At 41.1% G+C, this 23478-nt stretch overlaps 1 protein-coding gene and 1 long non-coding RNA gene across 19 annotated transcripts in view; one reads left to right on the top strand and one right to left on the bottom strand.

Annotated features, from left to right (window-relative positions):
• Positions 1-923, bottom strand: part of LOC112985211 (uncharacterized) — a 27336-nt gene extending 26413 nt beyond the window's left edge. For 12 of the 14 annotated variants that reach the window (XR_010392726.1, XR_010392717.1, XR_010392725.1 and 9 more), the window contains exon 1: positions 789-923. This is a non-coding gene — a long non-coding RNA (uncharacterized LOC112985211). The other 2 variants (XR_010392719.1, XR_010392720.1) reach the window with 2 other exon arrangements.
• Positions 509-23478, top strand: RRAGC (Ras related GTP binding C). Of its 5 annotated transcripts, XM_064525301.1 has the most exons (11): positions 622-643; positions 809-881; positions 1738-1810; positions 2837-2885; positions 3893-4022; positions 14314-14517; positions 15292-15491; positions 16344-16458; positions 17969-18111; positions 20097-20245; positions 21330-23478. In XM_064525301.1, the coding sequence occupies exons 5-11, from the start codon at positions 3969-3971 to the stop codon at positions 21479-21481; spliced, it is 1017 nt and encodes a 338-aa protein (XP_064381371.1). In that variant the 5' UTR covers positions 622-643; positions 809-881; positions 1738-1810; positions 2837-2885; positions 3893-3968; the 3' UTR covers positions 21482-23478. The 5 variants fall into 5 exon arrangements, with proteins under 5 accessions (XP_064381370.1, XP_064381369.1, XP_064381371.1 ...); XM_064525299.1 differs by lacking the exon at positions 1738-1810 and having other exon boundaries at positions 528-643; XM_064525300.1 differs by lacking the exons at positions 1738-1810; positions 2837-2885; positions 3893-4022 and having other exon boundaries at positions 509-643.

The following is a 23478-nucleotide window of genomic DNA, read 5'->3' as shown; positions in this document are numbered from 1 at the left end:
ATGCTCACAAATAGAATTTGTCATTCAAAGTTCTATTGGTTAAAGATGAGATACAAAATAATCTGTTTTCTTCCTGCTGTTGATAGGGGATTTTTATTTGCTTTTTTCTTTGGGGGGAGGGGACATGTGTCAAAAACTGTTTCATCAGTGCCTTGCCAATAGGAAATTTTAATTTTATTCCAGTGCAAACTGGAGACACTGAAGAAAAAAAAAGTGGAAAAAGACCCTGAAACTGCAGGCATAAGATTGTAAAATAGGTTCTTTTTTGTGATGACAGGAACTGGATTTTTGTCCGTTGGTATCGCTGTGTCTCACCAAAAGAAAAAAACATAACTATTCCTACTTTACAGATAGGCCCGGGGAAGTGGACTTGCTTTTGGACGGGAAGATTTCACGGCGCGTGGCTCTTCGATGCCCCTCGGAGCGGGGAGGGCGGCCGGGGCCCGCGCTGGCCGAAGCGCCGAGCGGCGCGCGCGGTCGGCGCGGGCGGGCGGAGTCAGGGCGAGGCGGAGGGCCGGGCCGTGGCCGCGGGCCCCGTCGCCATGGTGACCGCCGGGAAGCCCTCGCGCCGTAAAGGCCGAGGGCGCAGGCGCGCAGTCGCTGTTAGCGTTGGCGCTGGGCGGGCTCGATGGCGCATTACAAGGTAGGAGGGAGCGCGCGGGCCCCGGCGGCCGCCGCGTCGCCAGGAGGCCGCGGAGCGGGCCAGGTCCGGCCTAGCCCGGCTCGCCGTGCCGTCTCGGCGGCGGGCCGGGCCGGGAGGGGAGCGGGGCCCGGCCCGGTGCTCTGACCTGTGCGCATCCTTCCCAAGGCCGCGGACTCCAAGCGGGAGCAGTTCCGCCGGTACCTGGAGAAGTCGGGGGTGCTGGACACGCTCACCAAGGGTAAGTGCCGGGCCTGGGCCGCGCCGCGCCGCTTCCGCGCAGGGGGGGGGCGAGGCCCGGCCGCAGCTCCCTCCGCGGCCGCCAGCGGCAGCGCTCGCCCGGGAGCGCCGTGCGGCAGCGAAGCTGGGCCGGGCTGGGCGCCGGGGCGGCGCGCCGTGCGTGCGGGGAGACGTGGCCAGCCAGCTCCGGCGAGCTGACTGCGTTGCTGGGAGTTCGTGCGTTTATTGCCTTTGGACAGGCTGTTACGGGAAGGGTGAAAATACTGGAGTAACGTAAAGGCGGTTCCCTTTTCCTCTCCCTGTTGCGTTGGAGACTTCTCTCATGCGGCCAGAGCACTTCTCTCTATGCTTGCTCTTGGAAACAGAATTATTTGGGGGTCTTGCATGGCCAGAATGCTTGAGGCAAAACATAGAGTGGTCTCTATTCTAAGCGTTCTATTTAAAAAGATCCTTTTGTGAGCAGAACTTGGAGCTTCTCCCAAATCTTGTGAATTTAAATGACTAAGTATCCATATCTGAGAAGGGCAAATATTTATGCTATGCTTTAAGCCTCCTCTGACTTTCTCTATGGCCCAATATCCTTTAAGTTCTTCTGTTCTCTCTCTCTCTTTTTTTTTTTCTGTTGAGTCTTCAAATAGTCTGTTAAAGCCCATTAACATCTCTGCTTGAAAAGTATGCTGTTTAAAAAGAGAATGACGAATCTAGTGTGTCAAGCAAATGGGTTTTGTGCTTAAGACTGTTGGCCTAGAGCGTATGTAATACTTGATTTCTTTGTAGATGTATCAGTACTAAGCATCCTCTGTGATGGCAAAACACATCTTCCAAGCAGTGGCATCCTATTTTTGTTTCTACCTTAGGTGATTAGTTTAAAACCAATGTAGCTGTGCAGTTTGGACATCAGAAGCTGGGAGAAGGACACCTAAGTCCCCTGTAAATATTACTCAGAAAATATTTATAAAAGCAAACAGTGTCTATGGCTATGTGTGTGCATTTGGGGCAAGTATATATTTGGGAATTTTCTAATGATTCACGGGACTGAGTATTCCACATATGGAGTTGGTATGTATATGGCTTGTTTTATTTAAACTGTCAGGATACTGATGCTTGTGCCTGACCTGCCTGCACTCTGTCCAACAGAACCCAGATCCATAAAGATTATTACTGAAGTGATGAACCCCATGTACTCTGACAGTAGCCATTTAGTTGTCTAATTGTAGGTGTTCAGTGGAGGTTTGCTTTTATACTGAAAGTTACAGAAGTGCTGCTGATGTCTTGCAGTTCAAAGATCTAGCCTAAGCAGAAATAATAGTTTCTGAAGTGACAGTCTCAAAATAGTTGGAGTTCCCATTTTGGTGATGAGAGCAATGCTATAGTTGCATGTGGAAAATGCCACATTTGTCCAGGCTGTTCGTTTCTGTGTTCTGAGCTAGAACAGCCTAATGCTGTGGGTAGGGGAATCGATGCAACTTCTGAGTAGCTGTTACTGTACATCAGAGATGTTGCGGGTTCGGTTCCAAACCACCGCAATAAAACGAATATTGCAATAAAGCGAGTCACGTTAATTTTTTGGTTTCCCAATGCATATAAAGGTTATGTTTACTCTATACTGTAGTCTATTAAGTGTGCAATAGCATTATGTCTAAAAAAAAAAGTACATAATTAAAAATAATTTATCGCTAAAAAATGCTAACCATCACCTGAGCCTTTTGAGGTTGACACAGGGTTGCCACAAACCTTCAGTTTGTAAAGACCACAATATCTGCGAAGCGCAATGAAGTGAAGCACGATAAAGTGAGGTATGCCTGTACAGTCAAAGGAGATGGGTGAAAATCTAGTGAAATGGAAGTTTTTTATAAATGTGGAACTCAAACTTGTATGCTTTCTGACTGTTGGTACGTGCTCTGAAACTTAAGTTTCGTGTACTGCTTGCAATTGCTGAATGTTTTTTATTTCCAGTGTTGGTAGCCTTATATGAAGAGCCAGAGAAACCGAATAGTGCACTGGAGTATCCTTTTTCTCTTCTATGAACTGTTCATAGAGATTTAATGCAAAATTATTTTTGACTCCTAGATGGACTGGAGAGACTTGTATGGACGAGTTAAACTTAGAACGTAACTCTTACATGTTTTTAGTTAATAATAGCAGTCTTGCAAGTGGCTTTTGATCAGCAAAGTACAGCAGATGATTGGAAAGTCCTCTTAAGCTGAACTAGCTGCTTCTAACAACCTTAAGGCTGCTGATATTTCCAAACCAGTGTTTTTCTGTTGCTCGCTGCTGTTTATCACCAAACAGTTTTAGAAGCACATGTAAAATTGTTCTTGGCTAAGAACCTCTCTGGTCAGAGAGCTAACAGGAACTCTGGCAGGATGTAAGAAAGCCATGCACATCAGTATGCCAGCAGTTACAAAAATAAGTTTCGGGCTATTACAGAATGTTGTAGGAGACCCGCAACATCAGATTTGATTACATACTGTATCTGTGGTTTCTGACGTCTCTTCTATTTCCTGACACTGCTCTCTTGCGCGCTCTTGCGCGCTCGCGCTCGCTCTCGCGCTCGCTCTCGCTCGCTCTCTCTCTCTCTTTTTTTTTTTTTTTTTTTTAACACAAAAGGGCCAAAAATATTAAAAAAAGCAAAGCTTTTGTTTCTTGCTGTTTCTAAGCAGCCTGCTTTTTTGGCTATTTCTTCTCCTGTTGCTTTTTTCTTTTTTACACTCTTCAAAACATAAGCTGATATGCTACCATCCTTTGCATTAAAAAAAATAAGGTGGGTGTAGCAAAACATTCGCATTTGTCTTGTATTTAGTGATGCCTTTATTTTAGGAATTTGCTGACAAACTTTAAAAGTTTTCTTATTTTTGTAACTTACTCCTGCAGGATAAAAAATACTGTAGTAATGTAAATGGTTTAATGCAATTTCTGGCATGTTTATTCCAGCACCAACTTAATCGCACGTTAAAACTAAAATCCAGTTATGCTGTCTAACTGAAGAAATACTTAACATTTAAATATCAGCTTTCTGAAACATCATCTAGGAGCTTCAGCTCCTGAAAATGCAGAAATAGAGGCACTTCGCTTGGAAGTGGCAGAGATGAAAGAAAAATATGAAGCTGTGTTGGAAGAGAATAAAAATCTCAAAAGCAAGGTAAAAGTCTACTTAGTGTTCCTAAGTAGTTCCATATTTCACAACAAAAAGAATACTTTGATACTTACAATACAGCTAACTTTCTTTCAGTGTAGTAACCGATAATGTTGTTGCATTGTTAGCCTAGTGCCTGAGGAATATTAACTCTTTCCTGATTTCTACCTAGTGAAGACTTTTTGATGGGAAAGAGACTTTTTCTGTAATATGGCATTGCTAACATACATGTGTATGTATGTATATATATATATTTTTAAGGGTCAGTTAATCCCGTATCTTCATTTGATCCCATCTGGATGTTTTTAAGTTGTTTGATATTATATAGCTCATGCTTCCACAAGAGCTTTCTTTTAATAATAATAATAATAAAAAAAGCTAATATATAACCATAAAAGCTTTCAAAAGGCTGAGGGAGGAAAAGTATATATTCGTTTCTGTGCCCCTACACCTGATTTGCCGGTGGAGGCACCTTATCCATGCAAAACAGCTAACTTTCACTTCAACTAAAGCAACTTGGGTGTGCCTGTATCTGCAAAGAGAGTGGATCTGAAGTGCTAGCTAATGCAAACCTATGCTTTTATGGGTCTCCAGGCTGTCTGAAACAGTTCTGAGATGCGGACAACTTCCTCCCACCTCAGGGTACCAATTGTAAACCTGACAACATTAAAGAAGCAAACCCTTGCTTCTAGTGTTATAGTATAGTACAGGATAATAGCTGATGCTTATGTTCCACTATGGATTTTTGTGTGTTTGTTTGAGAAGTATGGCTGTTCTCATAAATGAACTTCCCTATAGTTTTTTATAGGAAAAGACCATCACAAGTTCTATATTTATGTAGGTGATAGAAAGTATGTGGGGGAAGGTCTTTTACATAGCTGCCTTAGGTTGGGGAGAAGGGGTTCTGGGGCATTACTCCTTTTTATTTCTCTTCTAGAGTGCCCTCTTGCTTTCTCAGTAGTTCTTTTCCTATTTCTGTAGTTCCAGGGAGTCCTCGTGGTCACACTTGTTTGTGCTGACTAGGAAAAATGTCCAAGACCCTGAAGTTTAGGGGGCGTTGCAATAGACCACGATGTAGTTGACTTAAAAATGCAACTGATAGTGGATGTGTGAAAGTACCATAACTTGGGTCTTCAGAAAGAAAACATCTTTTAAAGAAGTCAAAACTTGTTCCATAATCTTTGGGTTACTTGATATATGTTTTGAGGTATACCTGCAGTATTTGCTGCTGCTTTTTCAAAAGGGAAACTTTCTCCTTACAGCACGTCAAGATACATGTTGTTAGTGTTTCAGGAACTTTGGAACTTGCCTATCAGAGCACACACTGATGCTAGCTCCTGGTACCAAATAACTTTTTTTTGAACTGTTATTCCCCACCCCACAACCTCATTATTTTGTAAACGGTAGAACTAGCCTATGGCTTGTAATTGAAAAATACTGGTACCGCAAAACTGTTTCACAAGCACTATTCTCCTCTTACTTCTTATGTTTTGACCTTTGTCCCTCTTTGAATGTTCACTCTTGCTTCATTTGTTTTCCAATATTAATGTATTTGTGTTTCTTTCCATTATCTTCTACCTGTGTTCCTGAAACATAGTAGAAGTTCACACTGAAGGAACACAGAGTAGACCAGTGTTTAGCCTTTTTTCAGCAGTCCCGTCACACAAAATACGTCCCTTTAATCATGCATTTATTGGTAACTTGAGTCATTTCCTAATAGGTGTTCCACCTCAGTTGGATTGTTGTGTGATCTGTTCTTCTTCCTTACATTTACTGGTCAGAATCTCATGGAATTCAGGTGTGTGTGGGAGGGGGAAGAGTAGTTATGTCCTTCATGGAAAAGGAAACGGACTTCAGTTTGTATACTGGTAATCTTTTGTGGTTTCACAAAATGCTGATTTAGCAGCTCTTGCTAGTAGCATAGTGACTTGATCTAATTAAGTATTGCTGCAAGGAACACATTGGTATTTTAATCTGTTTTGATTTAATATTTTTTGACTTCCTTCTCCCACAAATTGCTAGGTGAAGAATCTTAGGTGGGGAAAACTAGACTGGCAAATTCCAGAGGCTCGGTCCTAACATTTGAGCTGTTTTTTGAAGCTTGGGCTTGTCTTTCATGAAGGTGTTTACTTGATTTCAATTGCAAATGTATTCTTGGCAATAACTTTCCAAGTAAAGGTCGTACTTTAATGCACACTTGCCTGGGCCATACTGTCCAGAAAACGTAGTGAAAACTGGAATGATTTCAGGAGATGTTGGTTTGGATACTGTTGCTATGACAACTGCTTCGTTCAATCATATTTTGGTAAAAATCAAAGAATATAAGATACTAATCAGTATCAGCTGCCATTTTTGATTAAAAGTACTTCCTAAGATGTAGAGCGAGAAACTGTTTAAAAACTAAGTGCAAGACTGATGTTTAAAAGTGTATTTGCAAAGCCTCCTTTTTATAGCTGCAGGATTAGATAGTGCAGCAAGTCAGTGTTTTGAGTGAAGGATTATTTTGTCGCCTAACTTGAAAATGGACTTGCATAAATACCAGTGGTGAATTAGAATGCACAAAATAAGTGCAGCGTTACTGGGAGAAAATGTTTTTTTCCACTTATCTTAATATGGAAAGCTTATTGAGAAAGCTGCCACTAACTAAGTTCCTCTTTTTAAATCCACAGCTGGCTCAGTATGAACCACCTCAAGAAGAAAAGCGTGGTGAATAGCCAATAGTTTCTCATTTAATGCCTTGACTGAATAAAGGGCTTCCTGAGAACTGCAGTCCGGACTTCTTTTGTGTGTGTGAACTCTGCATGCATACTTAGTTATCTCACTTTCTTAAAATAAAAAAAAAAAGTCAGTATCGTGAGTGTACCGCTATTTTTGTGTAGCTAAAGCAGCAACTGGTGGGTTCAGGCATACTTGCCAACCTCTTTTCTTTCATTAAGAAATGGTGGTGATTATGACAAACCTAAAGCTGGTAGGGTAACTGTCTGCTCAAGCGTTCTGTAACAGAATGGATATGGTTGTGTGAAGTGATGGATATACCACATTGCCAGAAATACAATACCAACTGAACTTGTACTTTTTATTTGCATAATGTGTACCTATTTCTATGTAGTTCATGTCTACAATCCTGTTTCAGAAACCAGACCTTGGAGAGTAGCTCAAGATACCACTTGGATTGTTCTTGACAGAATACAGAATTCTGACTTCTAACGGCTAGCTGTCCCGTGCAATTGGAGCGAGTGGTGCATACCATAGTAAGATATGGAGAGTTTGCCATATGATTCATATAATGTGGAAAAGAAAATCCACAATGCCATTTTTTTTTTAGGTACGGCAGAAAATCCAAGAGGTGTGTGTGACTTGTGATTTCTCATTTCCCTCCAGGTTCTGTGGCCCCTACTTCTCTGAATCAACTTTGTAACTCTTCTCAAATGTAAAATTATCCTTCACAAGAGAAAGACCTCTCAGAGAACAACACTTTTCTCCTTTCCTAAAACTGGGTACTTTAAAGGCAACCGATGGCAGGAAAAATAAATGAGCAAAAAACCCCCCCAAACTATAGTTGTGGTTTTTTTGTTGGTTTTTTTTTTTTTTTAAATGTATTGGATCTACTTGCTACTAGTTCATCTTTTTTCTAGGATGAGTATTGCTGCTAGTCTACAGGTGTGGCAGGATGCAGCAGAATTTTTGTTAACATCAGTGTGCAAACTGAAATCAAGGGCTAGTGAGTATAATTACTCCTCTGCCTCTTCTTGGCCCAAAGAGACCAGAAGAAAACAAAAGGAAGAATACTGTGTTCAATTAAGGAAAGACAGTACAAGAGCTAAGGCTCCCTTCTAAGTGAGGACATGTCCTCATCACCAAGTTGCAGCTTCTGACATGTGGAGAGGATAATACTGTAGAAAAAGTGTTGTACAGCTGAATGAGTGAGGGAAGCAGTGGCAAACTCTGGCAAGACAAATTGAGAAGGTGCATTAAGTAAAACCTGCTCTGAGCAGAGGCAGCTAGGTAAGGTGCTTAACTGATGTAGTTCTGGGTCTGGAAGGAAGCCCTGGTTCAGACATGAACCCAGAGAGCAGTAAACCCTGCTTATCCCTTTCATTGCTATATTCTGTTCCATGTGAAACCCAACCACTTCTGACCCTGCTGTCTCAACTACTTCCCCCCTTCCCCTGTGGAACTGGCTTTGTTACAACCCCAATTTGAGGCTTGGGAGCCTTACATGTGGATTGTATTCAATAGCAAATATTTGTTAGAACTTGTATCAGATGTGCCTGTCTATGCGAATGATGCTGGTAGAATACTAAGGAGTATTTAACGAACGTGCAGAACCTAGCTTTATCTGCGCACATCGCGTGCGTTTAAAACCGGCTCGTTCCTCGCTGCAGAAAACACCTCCGCCCACCTTCACGCTGCTTTTGCGCGCCGATGTGGGCGCCACAAGCGCCGCGCGGTGCCGCCCCCCCCGCCGGGCGCCAGGTCCCCGCCGCCCCGCCCCGCCCCGCGCGCTCACGTGCGGCAGCGCCGTCAGGTGATCCGGGTCGTCTGCCCAGCGACACCCTACCTCGCTGCCTCCCTGAGCCAATCAGCGCCGCGGAGCTCGCTGCTGGCCAATCCGCAGAGGGCTGCGTGGAGTCGGGTTGGGTTGGGCGAGCGGGGCGGCGCTGGCGGCTGGCGGTTGGGGGGCGGCAGGCGCGGGCGGACATGGCGCTGCAGTTCGGCGCGGCGGGCGCGGCGGAGGAGCCGGCTCTGGTTGGGGGTAGCTTCGGGGCCGCGGACTCGTTTCCCAAAGACTTCGGCTATGGGGAGGAGGAGGAGGAGGCGGAGCTGGAGGGAGGGCCGGGGCCCGGCGGGCCCGGCGGCGGCGCGGGCGGGCCCGGCGGCGGCGCGGGCGGGGCGGACTCCAAGCCCCGGATCCTGCTCATGGGGCTGCGGCGCAGCGGGAAGTCTTCCATCCAGAAGGTGAGGGGCGGCCGGCCCCTGCCGCCGCCGCCGCCGCCGCCCCGGCGGCGAGCGCTCTCGGTTTTGCGTTGCTCTGTCGGCAACTTCTCCTTTTCCGCGCGGTGGTGTGCGGCGGGGCTAGAGCGGAGGGCACCTGCCTCGGGTCGGCTGCCGTGGCGATGAGGCTGTGCAGCGTAGGTCGTAGCCTTTGTAGTTCTCCATCTTAACACCTTAAAAATAAAAAGCAAAGATGCTGGTGTGAAATTTATCATCAGGTATCGTTTTACGCCCATGAAAACTCGGTGCACTTCCGGTGAAAAGAAGGGTTGAGCTGTGGAGGAAAAGATTGTGTTTTATGCTACGGGTTTGCCTTTTAATTCTTTCAGAGAGTCCTGCTTTGTGTCAGCAGAAAGGCAGGCTCCAGTTTATTTGGGTGCTCTAGCCCAAACGAAGCTTTTCTTAATAAGACAAAACTGAACGTGCTCAGGTGCAGTATAGCTCAGGAAAAGTGTAGTGCTAAGAATGCTCCTTCTTTCTCTGTCCACCTTTTTTATGTACGGTCCCTATTATGAGGTTCTGTGATGCTTGCGGGAGGGAATTGTCAGTGAAATGCAGTGGCTCACGAGCTCTTGACTTACGGGCCTCGAACCTGCTTCTAATGGAAGTGCGGAATCCTTCAGAGCTTTCCTTAAAGGTGTTACCCAGAGAAGCTTTTTGCGGATATTGTAGTATAGCAGGTAGGAGTCTGCTTTTAGCCATCCTGTGCAGACTACTTAGTAATCCACAGACTGCTATACCAGTGGCTTCTAATCTGATGACCTCTATCTTTTGCTGTAGACATATCCTTTTCTTTGGATAAAGATTGCAAAATGTACTGTGTCTGTGAGAAGACTCTTCCATTGTGCTAATCTGAAATATGACAGACAGGGCTGTCATTGCTTTTTGGTCTCTCTAGTTATCTGTGCAGTATTTAGGCCTAATGCCCCCACTGTATGTAAAAATGTAGTGATTGCATTGAAACCGTTCCTGTAAGCCTCTAATCACGTGAGTATGACAGTTGTTTACTAACTCTCATTAGAGATCTTATTACATTGTCCACTTTTTTTGAAATGTGAACCCTAAAAAGGTAAAGCTAGGGGAAAGCAGTATCTCCAAATTTCAGCTAGATTCTTAGATTTTACAAGTAATCTTACAGACACAGTCTTTGTTTTCTTTTTCTAATGACTGAGGCTGGTAGCATCGGTTAGCTGAGCACCAGTTAAAGTAGGTGTATAGGAAGGGAACAGTGTGCCATTGAGTATACAATAAGGTGTGGGATTTAGCTGCTGTAAGGCTGTAGATCCAGCTTAGGAGTTAGAAGCTGCATTTCTCTTACCAGGAGTTTGTGCTGGTGCCTGAGTGAACTACCATGGGAATACTGTGAGAGACTCTTTTCTGGAACATGAAGAAGTTTCTCTTCCTTAACAGCCTCCCAGCTTTTAGATCTGTCTAGTCCGAAAATAGCCAATACTGGACCTGACCCTTCTGTCTGGGGACTAGTTGTTGTTCATCTTGTCAGAGACTACAGGAATGAGCAATAATCACTGTATCAGGAAGAGTATTTGCTTTGGGGGAATCTTGAAACTTGCGTGAAAGCGGTTAATTGCTATATCATTCCAGCCTTCTACTGAGTGCAGTATTATCAGGAGGCCTTTTACAACAGACACTGATGGCCCTGGGGAAGGACTTCTTGCTTTGCTTTGGTCAAGTGGATTTTCCAGACTGCATATTCATAATCAGAGTGAAGTTAGGAGATGATCTTGGGAATGTGACTGTTGCTTCAGTTCATAAAATGTTTTTTTGCGGAGAGGGGGCAGACTTGCAGTTTATGTAACCGGACTTAATGTTACTTAAAGTTACATAACAGGAACCTGGAGACGGTTAAGATGGAGTACCTGATTTTGAATTTGTCTTAACTCAGTCACCAAAGTTGCTGATCTACCTTCATTAGAATTATCACCAGTATATTCTTTTCCTTGTTTGTTTTTGGGGAAGGAAGGTATGTGTGGAAAAACCTAAAGCAGCAGCTTAGTTGGAGCTGCTGTATACCTTTCACTTGTACCTGTTTTTCTTTAAAGGTGTTAAAAAGACTTCACAAATTGGGGGAGCAGGGAGATAGTCAGAACAGGGCAATTATCTAACATCTGTTCTGTAGCAGTCTCTAATGCTCCAGGAAATCTTACAGCAAGATGTAATGTAGTGCTCCTTGTAACTAGTGAATTTCTGTAATAGCGGCATGTTTTCCTTCCACTGTCTCCAGCTGCTTCCATTCCTGCCCTCCTGCAGTGCCCCCCTGCCCCCGGGAAGGATGAAGCTGAAATTTCTGAGACCATCTGGTTGATTATGGCAGCCTGAGAAATCCCCTAAACTGAAACAAGGATTCTAGAAAGCATGAAAACGACAAAACATTGTACACCTTACTGCTGTTAGGGAGTCCTTTGGATGTTGCTTTTTGTTGTAACCTGTGAAGCAGATTTCACTTCCAGTTAGTAGAATCTCTAAAGAATCTTGCTGTAATACTGTGCCTTTTCTCTCTTTTCAGGGACTTTCTCTCATCAGCCTGAGCAAATTCTTTAATGGACATCAGGGCAATAGAAGTAGTCTTTTTATTATCTCAAGAAAAAGGGTTTTACAATGTCTGGGGAAAAAAAAGGAGTTTGCAAACCCATTCTGCATTTGGACTTATAGGTAAAGGTGCCTAGTGGCACCTGTAAAGGTGCAGAGTGATCCTGTGTTGCAGTGGAGAGACTGGCTGGTTATGATAGGCAAACTGCCCACTTCAGTTGTGTGGGATCTCATTGAGGCATACTTTGTGGCTGTTTGAGACAACTCCCAGTGGAGGGTTCTTTCCTACAGGTTTCTTGTGCTGTGAAAATTCCTGGAAAAGTTCTGGCTCTGTTATTGCCTCCCTTCTGAGGCAAAGGATATAGTTTTATCAACTCTAAGTCAGTTATTTATGTTTGCAGACAAAGTGTCTGCAAAGTGTCAAAAAAGGAAAATTATCCTGGATTTGTTACTTTTCTTAGTTCTCATCAACTTGCAATTCCTGTGTTATCTATTCTTACTTCTTGTGATTTATAGGTGTTGTTATAATGCACCTGACAAGGTCCCTTGCAATGGCAAGGTTGTTTGGTCATGTGCACTTGCAGTGTGGATGTTGTGGAAATCGTACCTCTCACTTGAAGTATGGGATTACTGTTTCTCTGGAGGTCTCGAAAATTTTCCTTTGCATGGATCCAGACAACGTTTCAGCTAGGGTGACCTTCTGATTATGACTGAGCTCTGATATATAAAAACAGGTGCTTCCTTGGGGAGTGCATTCAAAGTTGAATGCTGTTGGGGGGGAGTGAGCATGCCAGACAAGTTCACCTGGTGGGTCCCAGGGAGGGTAACTACATAAAAATTGAGACAAGTATTGATTTTAAAAAAGAAAAAAAAGCAGGAAAAAAGGAGAAAAGTTTGACACTCAAGAAACAAATCAAAAGCCCTGAAAACTTGCTGATCACAGCAGGTCAAACATGAACAGGAAATTCACAAGGCTTAAAAAAAAAGAAAAGAAAATTTCACTGTCAGCTTGAACACCCTTTGCAATACACTCTTTCAATTTCTTAAGTGCTGTAAAAGCAGGAAGACTTGTCAGGGAATTGATGAGACCGCTGAATGACAAAGATGTAAAATGAGCGCTTGGAATGGTTAAGTTGTAGCTAAGAAGCTCTACAGATTCTGGGGAGTTTTTCTAGGCTCGTCTGCTCTGCCTGCATATGCCTAGCGTGAACTGCTAGGTTTTAGTATTAGCTGCATGCTTCCGATCAGATTCTTCCACAGCCTTTCTTTGCTTTATCAAAGTTGCATAAGCTAGTAAGACTAGGGTTAGCTATTAGGTGACTAAAATGGAAGTAGATCAAAACTGTGCCCTGGTTCCCCTATTTAATGTAAAACCAGCTGGGGAATAGTCATCTGAAGAAACACTCTGCTTTGGGAGGGAGGGGAAAGGGGGATGATGGCATTGCTTCTCAGTTCCATCTGCTTTAAACTTGATTCACTATTTCTGTCCTGCTCCCTGTGATTTCCAAAGAAAGAATATTGGTTTCCAGAATCCTTTAAAACTGCTCTTCAAAGCCTGAGGAATTTCTAGCCCTTGTCATACAGCTGGTACCCATCTGAGAACTGTTCTCATTTTTCCATACAACTGTCTTGCTGTGTTAAACCTTGTTCAGATCTTGGGTTCCTCACATGTTTGCCTTGAGCAGGTGAATTTCCTTCCCCTTGTTCTTAAAAATCTAGTTTGATGTATTACTTTGTACCTCGCTAAACAATCCATTAACTGTCCTGGGTTTTTTTTGTTTGTCTTGTAGTATAGTGTTTGTTTGACAGAGATTGCTGCATTTGGTCTCTTTAATGGCTGACTTCTAGAATTGTGTGAAACATATATATAGAAAAAAGAACCAACAGTACTTCATAAATAGCATCTTGCTTTTTGCTGTCTTAACATTAAACCACCTCACTAGTTAGGGTGACTTTTGTAATATACAGTTCAGTTTCTTTAATATCATGTTTGCTGTTTAAGAAGATTGCTTTAATTACAGGCTGTTCTGCTATGGGGATACATGCTTGCATTTGTTCAGGAAAGGGCTAAAATCCCAGCTGAGGTTTTTGAGTACTAACAATTAGTACATTTAGTGTCGCTGCAGTTTAACTATTTATTGACTAGCATAGAAACGTCAATCTTCCATTTAGGACACTTGAAGGGAGAGTGTCAACAGGGATAATTCATTTGGCAACAGATGGCCAACTACTTAGTTATTCACATATCCAAAACTGAAATCTGTTATTTTTGTACACTTTCATTGTAGTTCAGGAGCAGTCTGATTACGTTGTGCCATAATACTCAATACCAGACTAAAAGCAATCCTAAAAAGCAACTTCTAAGGCTGGAAAGGAGCTGTTCTTAAAGCTTGCAGTTGCTTAACATAGCAGATTTATACCTGATGGTAATTGGCTATTATAGCAAAATTTGCAAATACTATGTTAGATTTACAAGGAAAAAAACAGTGGGTTGTCTTTGTCTTTAGGTGGTAGCATTGTTTAGACTTGTAACAATGTTTTACTGAATTCAGTTGCCTAGTTCTGGTCAACAGTATGTTATTTCCTTAGCTGATGCAAGAAGCTGTCTCTTCACCAACACAAAAAGAATAAGTAGCTGTAGGATAAAGCTGTACACTTTAGAGTGGACAAACCTTGTAAGATTGAAGTCACAGAGCTTTTGTAAGTCTCTTCTAGTAAGACAAAGTCAAGACTATAATTAGTGTTCTTTTAACAGGTAGTATTCCACAAAATGTCTCCCAATGAGACTCTGTTCTTGGAAAGTACCAACAAGATCTACAAAGATGATATTTCCAACAGTTCATTTGTGAATTTCCAAATATGGGATTTTCCTGGACAGATGGATTTTTTTGATCCAACATTTGATTATGAGATGATCTTCAGAGGAACAGGTGCTCTAATATATGTTATCGATGCCCAGGTAAATACAAATCACTAAGAACAGCAAAGTTTTCTTGTGGCTTTGTGTATGTGTGAGGAATGATCAGGAAACTAATAATTTATATTTTGAGATAAGTTCTTAAAGCATCTCTTGTGTATGAAAGTGCTTTGGCAACCTAACTTTTGGCATGTGATTTAGTTCTTGACTAGGTGGAAAACATGCTCCCAATGGAGAGAGTGGAAAAGGGCAAATACTCTGAACTTGTCCTCTTCCACTGAGTAGTGATAACCTGCTGTGCTAGGTAGTCTGATTACAGTAATCCCCTCCATCTTCCATTGACTACTACAGAATTCTTTTAATAACAGCACACTTCTGACCCCAGTCTCATAGAACTGGTATCGTTAGATATCTGGCAACTCCTAATGAACTTAGGAGGGAACTCTGTTAGAGGGTACCTGGTTATTGGGACTGTCTTGATGACCACTGCCACATTTTGCTGGAGCTGAAGTATAACCTGCCTGTAAGGAAAGCTTCTTTAATACCCTGTGGAAATTCATCTTGTACTATGAAGCCATAGGGCCTAGTTTTGTACGTCTGAGCCTTACGTAGCTAATGAAACTTAATTTACAGAACTGAACCTAAAACTTGCTAGTTCAGTTTCTGAATCTCCAAAGTATTCTTTTCTCCCATGCTTCTGTTTAGGTACAAAAGTAAAATGAAGTTCTAGTACTGAATTATTTTATCCCTGTGCAAAATGGAATAGTTACTGGAGCTAAAGCCATTTTATTATTTCCTGCCAAAACTGATTTACAGGATGACTACATGGAAGCTTTAACAAAACTCCATACCACAGTTTCTAAAGCCTACAAGGTCAATCCAGAAATGAACTTTGAAGTTTTTATTCATAAAGTTGATGGTTTATCAGATGACCATAAAATAGAAACTCAGAGGGATATTCATCAGAGGGCCAATGATGACCTTACAGATGCTGGGCTTGAAAAACTTCACCTTAGGTGAGTGAAACATTCTGGCATATGTGATCTTACTGTTGCTGATACGTATAGAGACTAACAGATCTTAGTTTTAACAGTGGATTGGAACAAGGTCTTGTTAGTTTCTTTAGACTGAGCAAACTCTTATATAAGAGTTTGGCCAAGTCTCAGCTGTTTAGCTGACTAAAATAAGGCAAGCTAGCATATCATATTGTAATCAACAGATTTATTCATAAACTCAATGATAATTCAGGGTCCTTCTTGTCTTGCTTTCATGCAGCCTAACAGGCCAAATTTGTACATATGACCTAGAGTGGCAGGGGAAAGGAAAGCTGTCTCTCTCTTCCGGTACTGGCTAGCACTGACTTTTCAGTATGATTATTTTTAAAAGCTTAGTCTCTTTCTTGATATTTGGCTCATTGCTTAAGAAATCTTGCACCGATAAGTTTAAAACAATGCATCTCTCTGTTTTTACTGTTGTCTTGAATCTCATAGAGCGTTAAAGTATTGCCAGTATTTCAGTGCTGTGTGACAAAGTGGAGAGACCGGAACAGGATTTTAAGAGATCTAGTTAAGCATTTAAGTCTTTTGCATTAAGTATTCTGTATGCAAAGTCTGTTGTGAAAATGTGCTCAAATTTTTCTGTCTCTTCTCCCATCTCATGGAGAGGGGAGAATCTGTTTCATGTAATTATTCAGCAAAGAGGTTCTTGATGTAGCAAGAGCAAAATACATTTGTGATATGTTTGGATCCTGGTTAAAACATCAGGCTTTGAGTGTTAGAAAACACAGCTTTAACACTTCTGTTTTAACTCTGATTATATTTTTGAGTCTTTTATTCTTTTTTTTCCTTTTCCCTCCCCGCTCATCTCAGCTTTTATTTGACCAGTATCTATGACCATTCAATATTTGAAGCCTTCAGTAAAGTGGTACAGAAGCTAATTCCGCAACTGCCAACACTGGAAAATCTACTAAATATCTTTATATCAGTAAGTGTTGAGCTGACTAATCTAACAATTCTAAGTGAAACCTTTGGAACAGTAGGGCAAGTCCTGCTAAGAAACACTGGCTATATCTGTGTTCGGGAGATTCAGGTGGCACTCTGATATTGGTGTATTTGTCTGGAGCCACTGTCTGCATTTGAAGGTCTCTATCAGAGCTAAATTGTACTGATGCATGCTTTTTCCAGGTTTCTCAAAATACTGACAAAGCATAATTTGACTAGTTACAACTGTTGATACAGCAGGTTTCTGCCAGCACAGTATACTAATTAGTCTGTTAAGGCACTTAATTATGTAACGTAGCTGTGGTGGCAAGAGATTTTTTTCATAACCTAAATTTGGCCTTAAGCTGAAGCGTTGATTTGATGTGGCCTGTGAGCCATTTGCCCTTGTTCTTATAGTGTTTGTGGAGGTTAATTGCGACATACGATTTTGCTGCGTTATGCTTTAAACCAAATAAAATACGAAGCCAGGGACAAGGCTGAAGTAGCCTGTCTTTCATCTAAGCTATGTTTATGAAGCTGTTGCAGGCACAGGGACAGCACAGAAAAACATAGTTGGGATTGAGATGTGTGGGTCAGAAGCATCACCCTATGCTACTGTAATGCTTGTTTCCCGTGTTGGTCGAGGACTAATAACCCAGCCCAGTAGATAATGGGAATGTTTATGGTACTGAGCAGCAAGAGCATTAGAAAATCAAGTGCGACTCTGATGCCAAAAGGATCAGTTGGATGTCTTCAAGACACTACCTTGGGTATACCAACTGGCTAGGCAGAAGTGAAAATAAATCTTCCTGGTACATAAACAGAAACTAAGCTTTGCCAGAAATCCATAGCGATACCTTGTGTGTGATAACTCACTTAACAGCAGAAGGCTTCTGAAATCATGAGCACATGCACTATGTCAAAGTGCTCAGTTACAAATGGGGTAATAGAATTGTTTTGGTGCTCTTCCTTATTCACGACTGCCATAATATACTCTTCCTGGAGTCATAAGTTTAGAAGCTGACTTTATTTGCTCTGCATGTCAAGCTACACAGCAGCTGCCTCGTATAGAAACTAAACTGCCAAGATACTACAAGTATGTGTTGACACTTATATTTTACTACTACAAAGTAACTCATCTCTGAGTTTGCTCCAGCAGGTAAATGTGAACGTGCATCTCTTCTGGTGCTAACAGAATCACAAAAGGTGAAAATTGCTGAATTTGGGTTCTGGAAATATAGTAAAAAGCAATGTTAATTATCATCTGGTAGCTTATAAACTAAAAAGAATTCTAACCAATCCCAAGTTCTATTTTGTCAACTAGAATGTGATGTTGGTATGTTCTGCAGCAACCAGGGCACTGTATAAACTATACACTTTGATGCTGTTTTAAGCCTCTAAATTGATTATGTTTAAACCATTACCTGCTTTAAGAATGTGAAAGTGTATGACTTCTACTGAAGATAAAATACAGTTATCTTAAAAATTCATCCAAATTCTTTCTCTTTCTGAAGAATTCAGGCATTGAAAAAGCTTTTCTCTTCGATGTAGTCAGCAAAATCTACATCGCAACAGACAGTTCCCCTGTGGACATGCAGTCATATGAGTTGTGCTGTGACATGATTGATGTAGTGATAGATGTTTCCTGTATATATGGGTAAGTGATGAATACTCTTAGGAAAAAAGTCCTTAAAAATCGTAGAATAGGTTGCAAACTATGCAAGTGGTATTGGCTTCATCATCCAGCAAGATGCTATTAATTGGTCTGTAAAGCACATTCTTTCTGCAAGTAATTAGAAAAAAGCTAACTGATTAGGTAGCTGGATCAAGCATTCGTCATCAGTTTGTTTCCTTCTTCTCCCTCCACTCATGTCCTTGGAAAACCATTTGACATTTCTAAAAGCCAAGTATTTAATGTAAAATGTGAATACTGCTGTGTCACATTTGGCATGGTAGATGTGTGTTAATACCTACGACAATTGGTAATGATAACATACCATAGCTCATTAGTATAACTTGCAGTGGCATTGCTCTGTTACATCCCGCTATCTGGACGGAGTACCTTTTGCCAGGTCAGCTCAGCTTTTGTTAACTTTCTCTGGGGAATGCATGTAGTGCTTGTTGCTTGCATTTTATGGCTGAATTGTACTTCAAAATGGTTTTTGAAGTGGCTCTGGAGAAGTGCTAATTTAGAACTGTGGTTGTAGCCTGAAAAATACAGTGCTGCTAACAAATTTTGCAGTGTTTAATGGCCTGTCTCCTGGATGGTCAACCCAGGGTTGAGTAGCTTTTTGTTTTGTCCTGTTTTTTAGAGGAGTGGGTGCTTAGGAATAGCTCTGCAATGCACCTATTGCTTCAAAAGTTATTTAACCAACATTAATAATTTGCAGATATGAAGCAGTATCCTAATCTTTACTTGTAAAAACAGGCTGCTTTAGCTTAATGGAAAAGCAGAGCCGCCCCCCCCCCGCTGGCTGTAAAGTTTGTGATCTTACTGTCCTTTTAGCTGCAGGTAGTCACTGTATGGCCTGAAGTGTAAACATTCTAAAAGTAGAAATGTATTGGCTAACCCTTTCTCTCTAGAATGGCAACTTTGAATCCTTTCGAGGGGTTCGTTCTCTCCCTGCTACTGCTCTTCCTTTGTGCTCCAACGATACCCAACTGAAGTAGTTAGGAGGGTAACCTGTGGAAGTATGTGGAACTAGCACCTTGTGTTTAACCTTTCTATTCACTTCTCTGTCATGCTGTTAGGTATTAGATACAGGGAAGCTTATTCTTTGTAAAGAGCACGCTTATATTTCAAGAGCTCACTAAAAACTTAGTAACAAGCATTGTATTAGCTATTTATTGTAATTTTGTAACATAAAAATTGCAACATAAGCTATTTATTGTAATTTTGTTTCTACCTTTTTCCTTTGCAAGGCTAGCACTTCCCATGTCAGACTAGTTCTATTAATCAAAGTTACAAGAGACCGGACAGGGCAGAGATAGTACTTGGACTGGAATCTCGACTGTGACCTCAATTATCAGTATCTTCATAAAGTAAAAGAATGTGGACTAAGAAAGCCTTTGGATTAGTTTACAGAAACTAACTTCACTGTGATGTCACTTTATTAAAATTGCATAGAACTCTTGTATTAGAATCTTCAAACCAATCATTTGATATTGTACTGTGGTCATGCAAATACAATGAGACAGGTGTGCTGCAGTGACTTTTTGGTTTGAAGGTAAACTATTTCATAACTAATGTACTATGTCCATTAAGAATGCTCAGCTGTAAGCTGGGAACAATATTGCCTAAATAGTCACAGCTTTTAGTTTGCTATCAAAAGAATGTGCGCTGAGAGCTTGCTCTTAATTATGTTGAGATAAGATATTTTATTCTAGCAAAGGTTTTTTTCTCTGTCTAGGTCTAGCTTTCATTTAATACTGAGAGACTTAAGAGAGGATAATGATCAGACTTATATGATAATAATGAGACCTGTACTGCAGGTTTTTCACTTGCTCACCCTTCTGTATGAGTAATATTCTTCCTGCTGTTTCTCTACTGCATTTATCAGGTATTAAATATTTGTCTCAAAGTTAATTAGGCATGCCTTACTATATGATAGCTTGGGGGTGCTTTAACTCTTTCTTTCTTAGGTTAAAGGAAGATGGCACTGGAAGTGCTTATGATAAAGAGTCAATGGCAATTATCAAGCTCAACAACACAACTGTCCTGTACTTAAAGGAGGTAACAAAGTTTCTGGCATTAGTCTGCATTCTTAGAGAAGAGAGTTTTGAGCGCAAAGGTAAGGACTTCCCTGATTGAATGGCTTTTATCCAATAAATGTTATCAACTGTAAAAATTTAATATGACTTTAAACAAATTCAGTCATACAAAACTAAGGTGATTTATAATTTCTTTTGGGGGGGGGGGGTTATACCTTCTTAGGGAGATAGGTATAAAGAGGTCTTATTTTTATTCTTGTGAGTCATTGCTCTAATCACTCTTCTCCTGCTATTAGATGACTTGTGTAGCTAACCTGGACTGTATCACTAGCATCTGCCATAGTAGACTGAATCAAATGGAGTAATGCTTATTTTGTTCTGCTGGACAGCTTTCATATTGTGACTAGGTATATTCTCTATTACACTAAAGTAACCTTTTTAACGTATGACTGAAGAAATCAACAGAGAAAGCTAGTGCAGCATATGGTAGGTACTTGCAACAGTGTCGAATGCATTTCAGATTTAACCAACTATGTAGTTGCTTCGACCTAGAGTAGATAAAAGGGATGGCTGGTCTTGCTTATATTACTGGGTAGAAATGAGAGCATAGCCTCTCATTTCAAAGTATATGACTTAAATGGGGGCAGTGCTTGCCTTGGCATTCACAGACTGTTCAAAAGAGGAGAAGTGGGTGTGTTCTCTTAATAACTTTGCTGTATTTGATCTCAACAGTTAGGACATATGTCAGCGTTGCAACGAAAAAAAGTACATGATTGTGTTCAAAGTGACAATCATGCTGCCATATCATACTGAACTGATTCATGTGTGTAAGACAGTTCTCTTTAAGGGTAGAGTCTTGTGTTGTCCCCCCATCTGCTGTTTAATATATGTGCGTATATACACACCTTGCCTTTCAAGTGAGTACCTTATTTCTAAACAATGAGAGAATCTAAATAAATATTGGCATAAGTAAAACTTGACTGTTAAATCTTTTGAACCCTGGTTCATACTAAAATAAGTAGTGAAATAGCTGTTTATTAAATGAAAAATGTTGTTAACTAGCTGTTTATTAAATGAAAAATGTTGTTAACTGTCAACTCTGATGATATAAATGTGCCAAGCTGAGCACACTTTTCCCTGTCCCCTTCCCCTCCTTCCTGACAGGTCTGATAGACTACAATTTTCATTGCTTCCGCAAAGCTATTCATGAGGTCTTTGAAGTAGGTGTTGCCTCCCACAGAACCTGCAACCATCAAGCAAGCACCTCAAATATGAAAGCAGTGACTCACAATGGCACACCTAGGAATGCAGTCTAGAGGAAAATTAAAGACATGGGACAGACTTTTGTCAGCTCTTCAATCCAAAGTTAAGTTTTTGTGGAACAGGAGAAGACCAGTCTGAAAGCCTGGAGTATGTTTCACAGGAGAAGAGCGACGCTAACTTTGGAACAGCAGCTTGTAACTTGTGTTGGACATCTGAAACTACTGTAAAAATGCTTTGAGGCCAGTGGCGTTAGAAATGTTAATTTGAGATGGGCTTTATTCCAAGTATGGTGTTTTTGCAGTTCGAAGTCCGATTTTAACAGTCTGGCTGTGACTGAAGGAAAGACCGCCTGGTCAAAGATTACAAGTGATTGAGTTGAGTTTAATGTGAAACACTGAATAGTCACTTGCTCAACTTTGTTAATTATTCTGTAGAATATCCTTTTTTTTTTTTTTCCTTGAGTTTAATCTTTTGTCATGTAAGAAAATTGGTGATGTTAATACTTAGGCTTGTGAAACTCATGCTTTTTTGTTTTGAGAGGCTGGTCTCACAAATCATTCCATAAAATTCTTTTTGCTCTCCCCAGTTTCCTCAGAGTATTACAGTAAATTCTGTATTTGTTAAGTGGATGCAAGATAGAGCTCTGTTCTGATGATTCCATGTTTGCTTGGAGGACTGAGCTGAAGCTTCATTTTAAGAAATCTTGATACTTAGCTTTCAGACAACACTTCTTTGTGCACGCTTTTCATTGGGAGGGAAGTAGTAAAACCAGAAATGGCCTACCTGCTCTGTTTTGCAAAAACGTGGATGTCTTAAATCTGCGTGATTAATTCTAGTCACAAAGCAATTGCATGGTTAACTAAACTGAAATGTCTGCCATCTGTTGGATTACATCAACCACTTTCAGCTATTTCTGTATGAAGACATGGCCAAATTACTAACTTGTGATAGAAGATCTCTCTTTACCCTCTGACTGATAATCAAGACAATTCCTAGGAAAATGTCTGAAGCTGTTACCTTTGCATAGCAATTAAATCTGAGTGCTACAGCCTACTAATACTGGTAATTCAGAGTACAGTGATTCCATATTGTGGTAAACAGCTCATTTGCCACCATGCAATCTGAATAGCATATTCTGTGATCTTGTGAATGCTGACTGTCATACTATGGGAAGTTTATCTGAACTGTTTTCATCTAACTTGTTGGTAATATTACTGCAGATGTCGTATTGTACATCAGTCTTGTTGAGCAGTAAGCTCAGCTACCGTCCCATACAGATCTTCCCTCTTTACCTATCCCTATGTATGCATGGGTGTTCAGAAGCCACTGGATCAACTGACTATACAAGTGCCACTATAAAACACTTCTGTAAGAAGATCTGTATCTGTAAGTGATATCTGCAGCTGATGTATTTCTATGGTCAGTTATATCCAGGATTCCTTCTATGTTTATAGAATGAATTTTCTTTGAACTACATAAAAATGAATAGACATGCATTTACATTAGGGTTTGGGCACATAGTATGTAACTATTTTTTTTTTTTTGCTTTGTTTTAAAGATGATGTATGATGCTCAATAGGTAAAGGATCTACTCCAAAAGTTACTCGTGTCACTAGGAGACTTGGGAATTCAAGTACTCTTGTTCAGGTCTCTAATGGCAGTTGTAGTTCTAAATCTAGCCTTGGCTCCTTTTTTGGTAATGGAACTGCAGTTTCTGGAAGTGCAGTTTTATGAAAGTGCTGCTGGCTTGTAAGATCTGGTTTGGTGGCTTGCAAGCTGTATCAGTGTTCAGTTACCTCAAGGTGAGAAAAGAAAGAATTGGCAAGATAACAGGAAGGAACAAATCATTCCCATTTGTGTGGTGAGATTTCCATGTTCTGAGTACATGTGTGTGTTCCCCTCTTTCTATCTTCAGTCTCTATGTGATTCTGTGCTAATAAAATAAAAAAAATCCTAGCACTATTGTTTCTGTTGGAGGGTGAGAAAATTCAATAAAAGTCTACTAAAATCAGCTGTATGCTTAAACAAATAAAAATACCTGTTCACTTCA

Source organism: Dromaius novaehollandiae, chromosome 23 (assembly GCF_036370855.1).
Source record: "Dromaius novaehollandiae isolate bDroNov1 chromosome 23, bDroNov1.hap1, whole genome shotgun sequence".
NCBI classification, from domain to species: Eukaryota; Metazoa; Chordata; class Aves; order Casuariiformes; family Dromaiidae; genus Dromaius; species Dromaius novaehollandiae.
The sequence above is the reverse complement of the archived record's forward strand: the minus strand, read 5'-3'. Positions and strand labels throughout refer to the sequence as shown.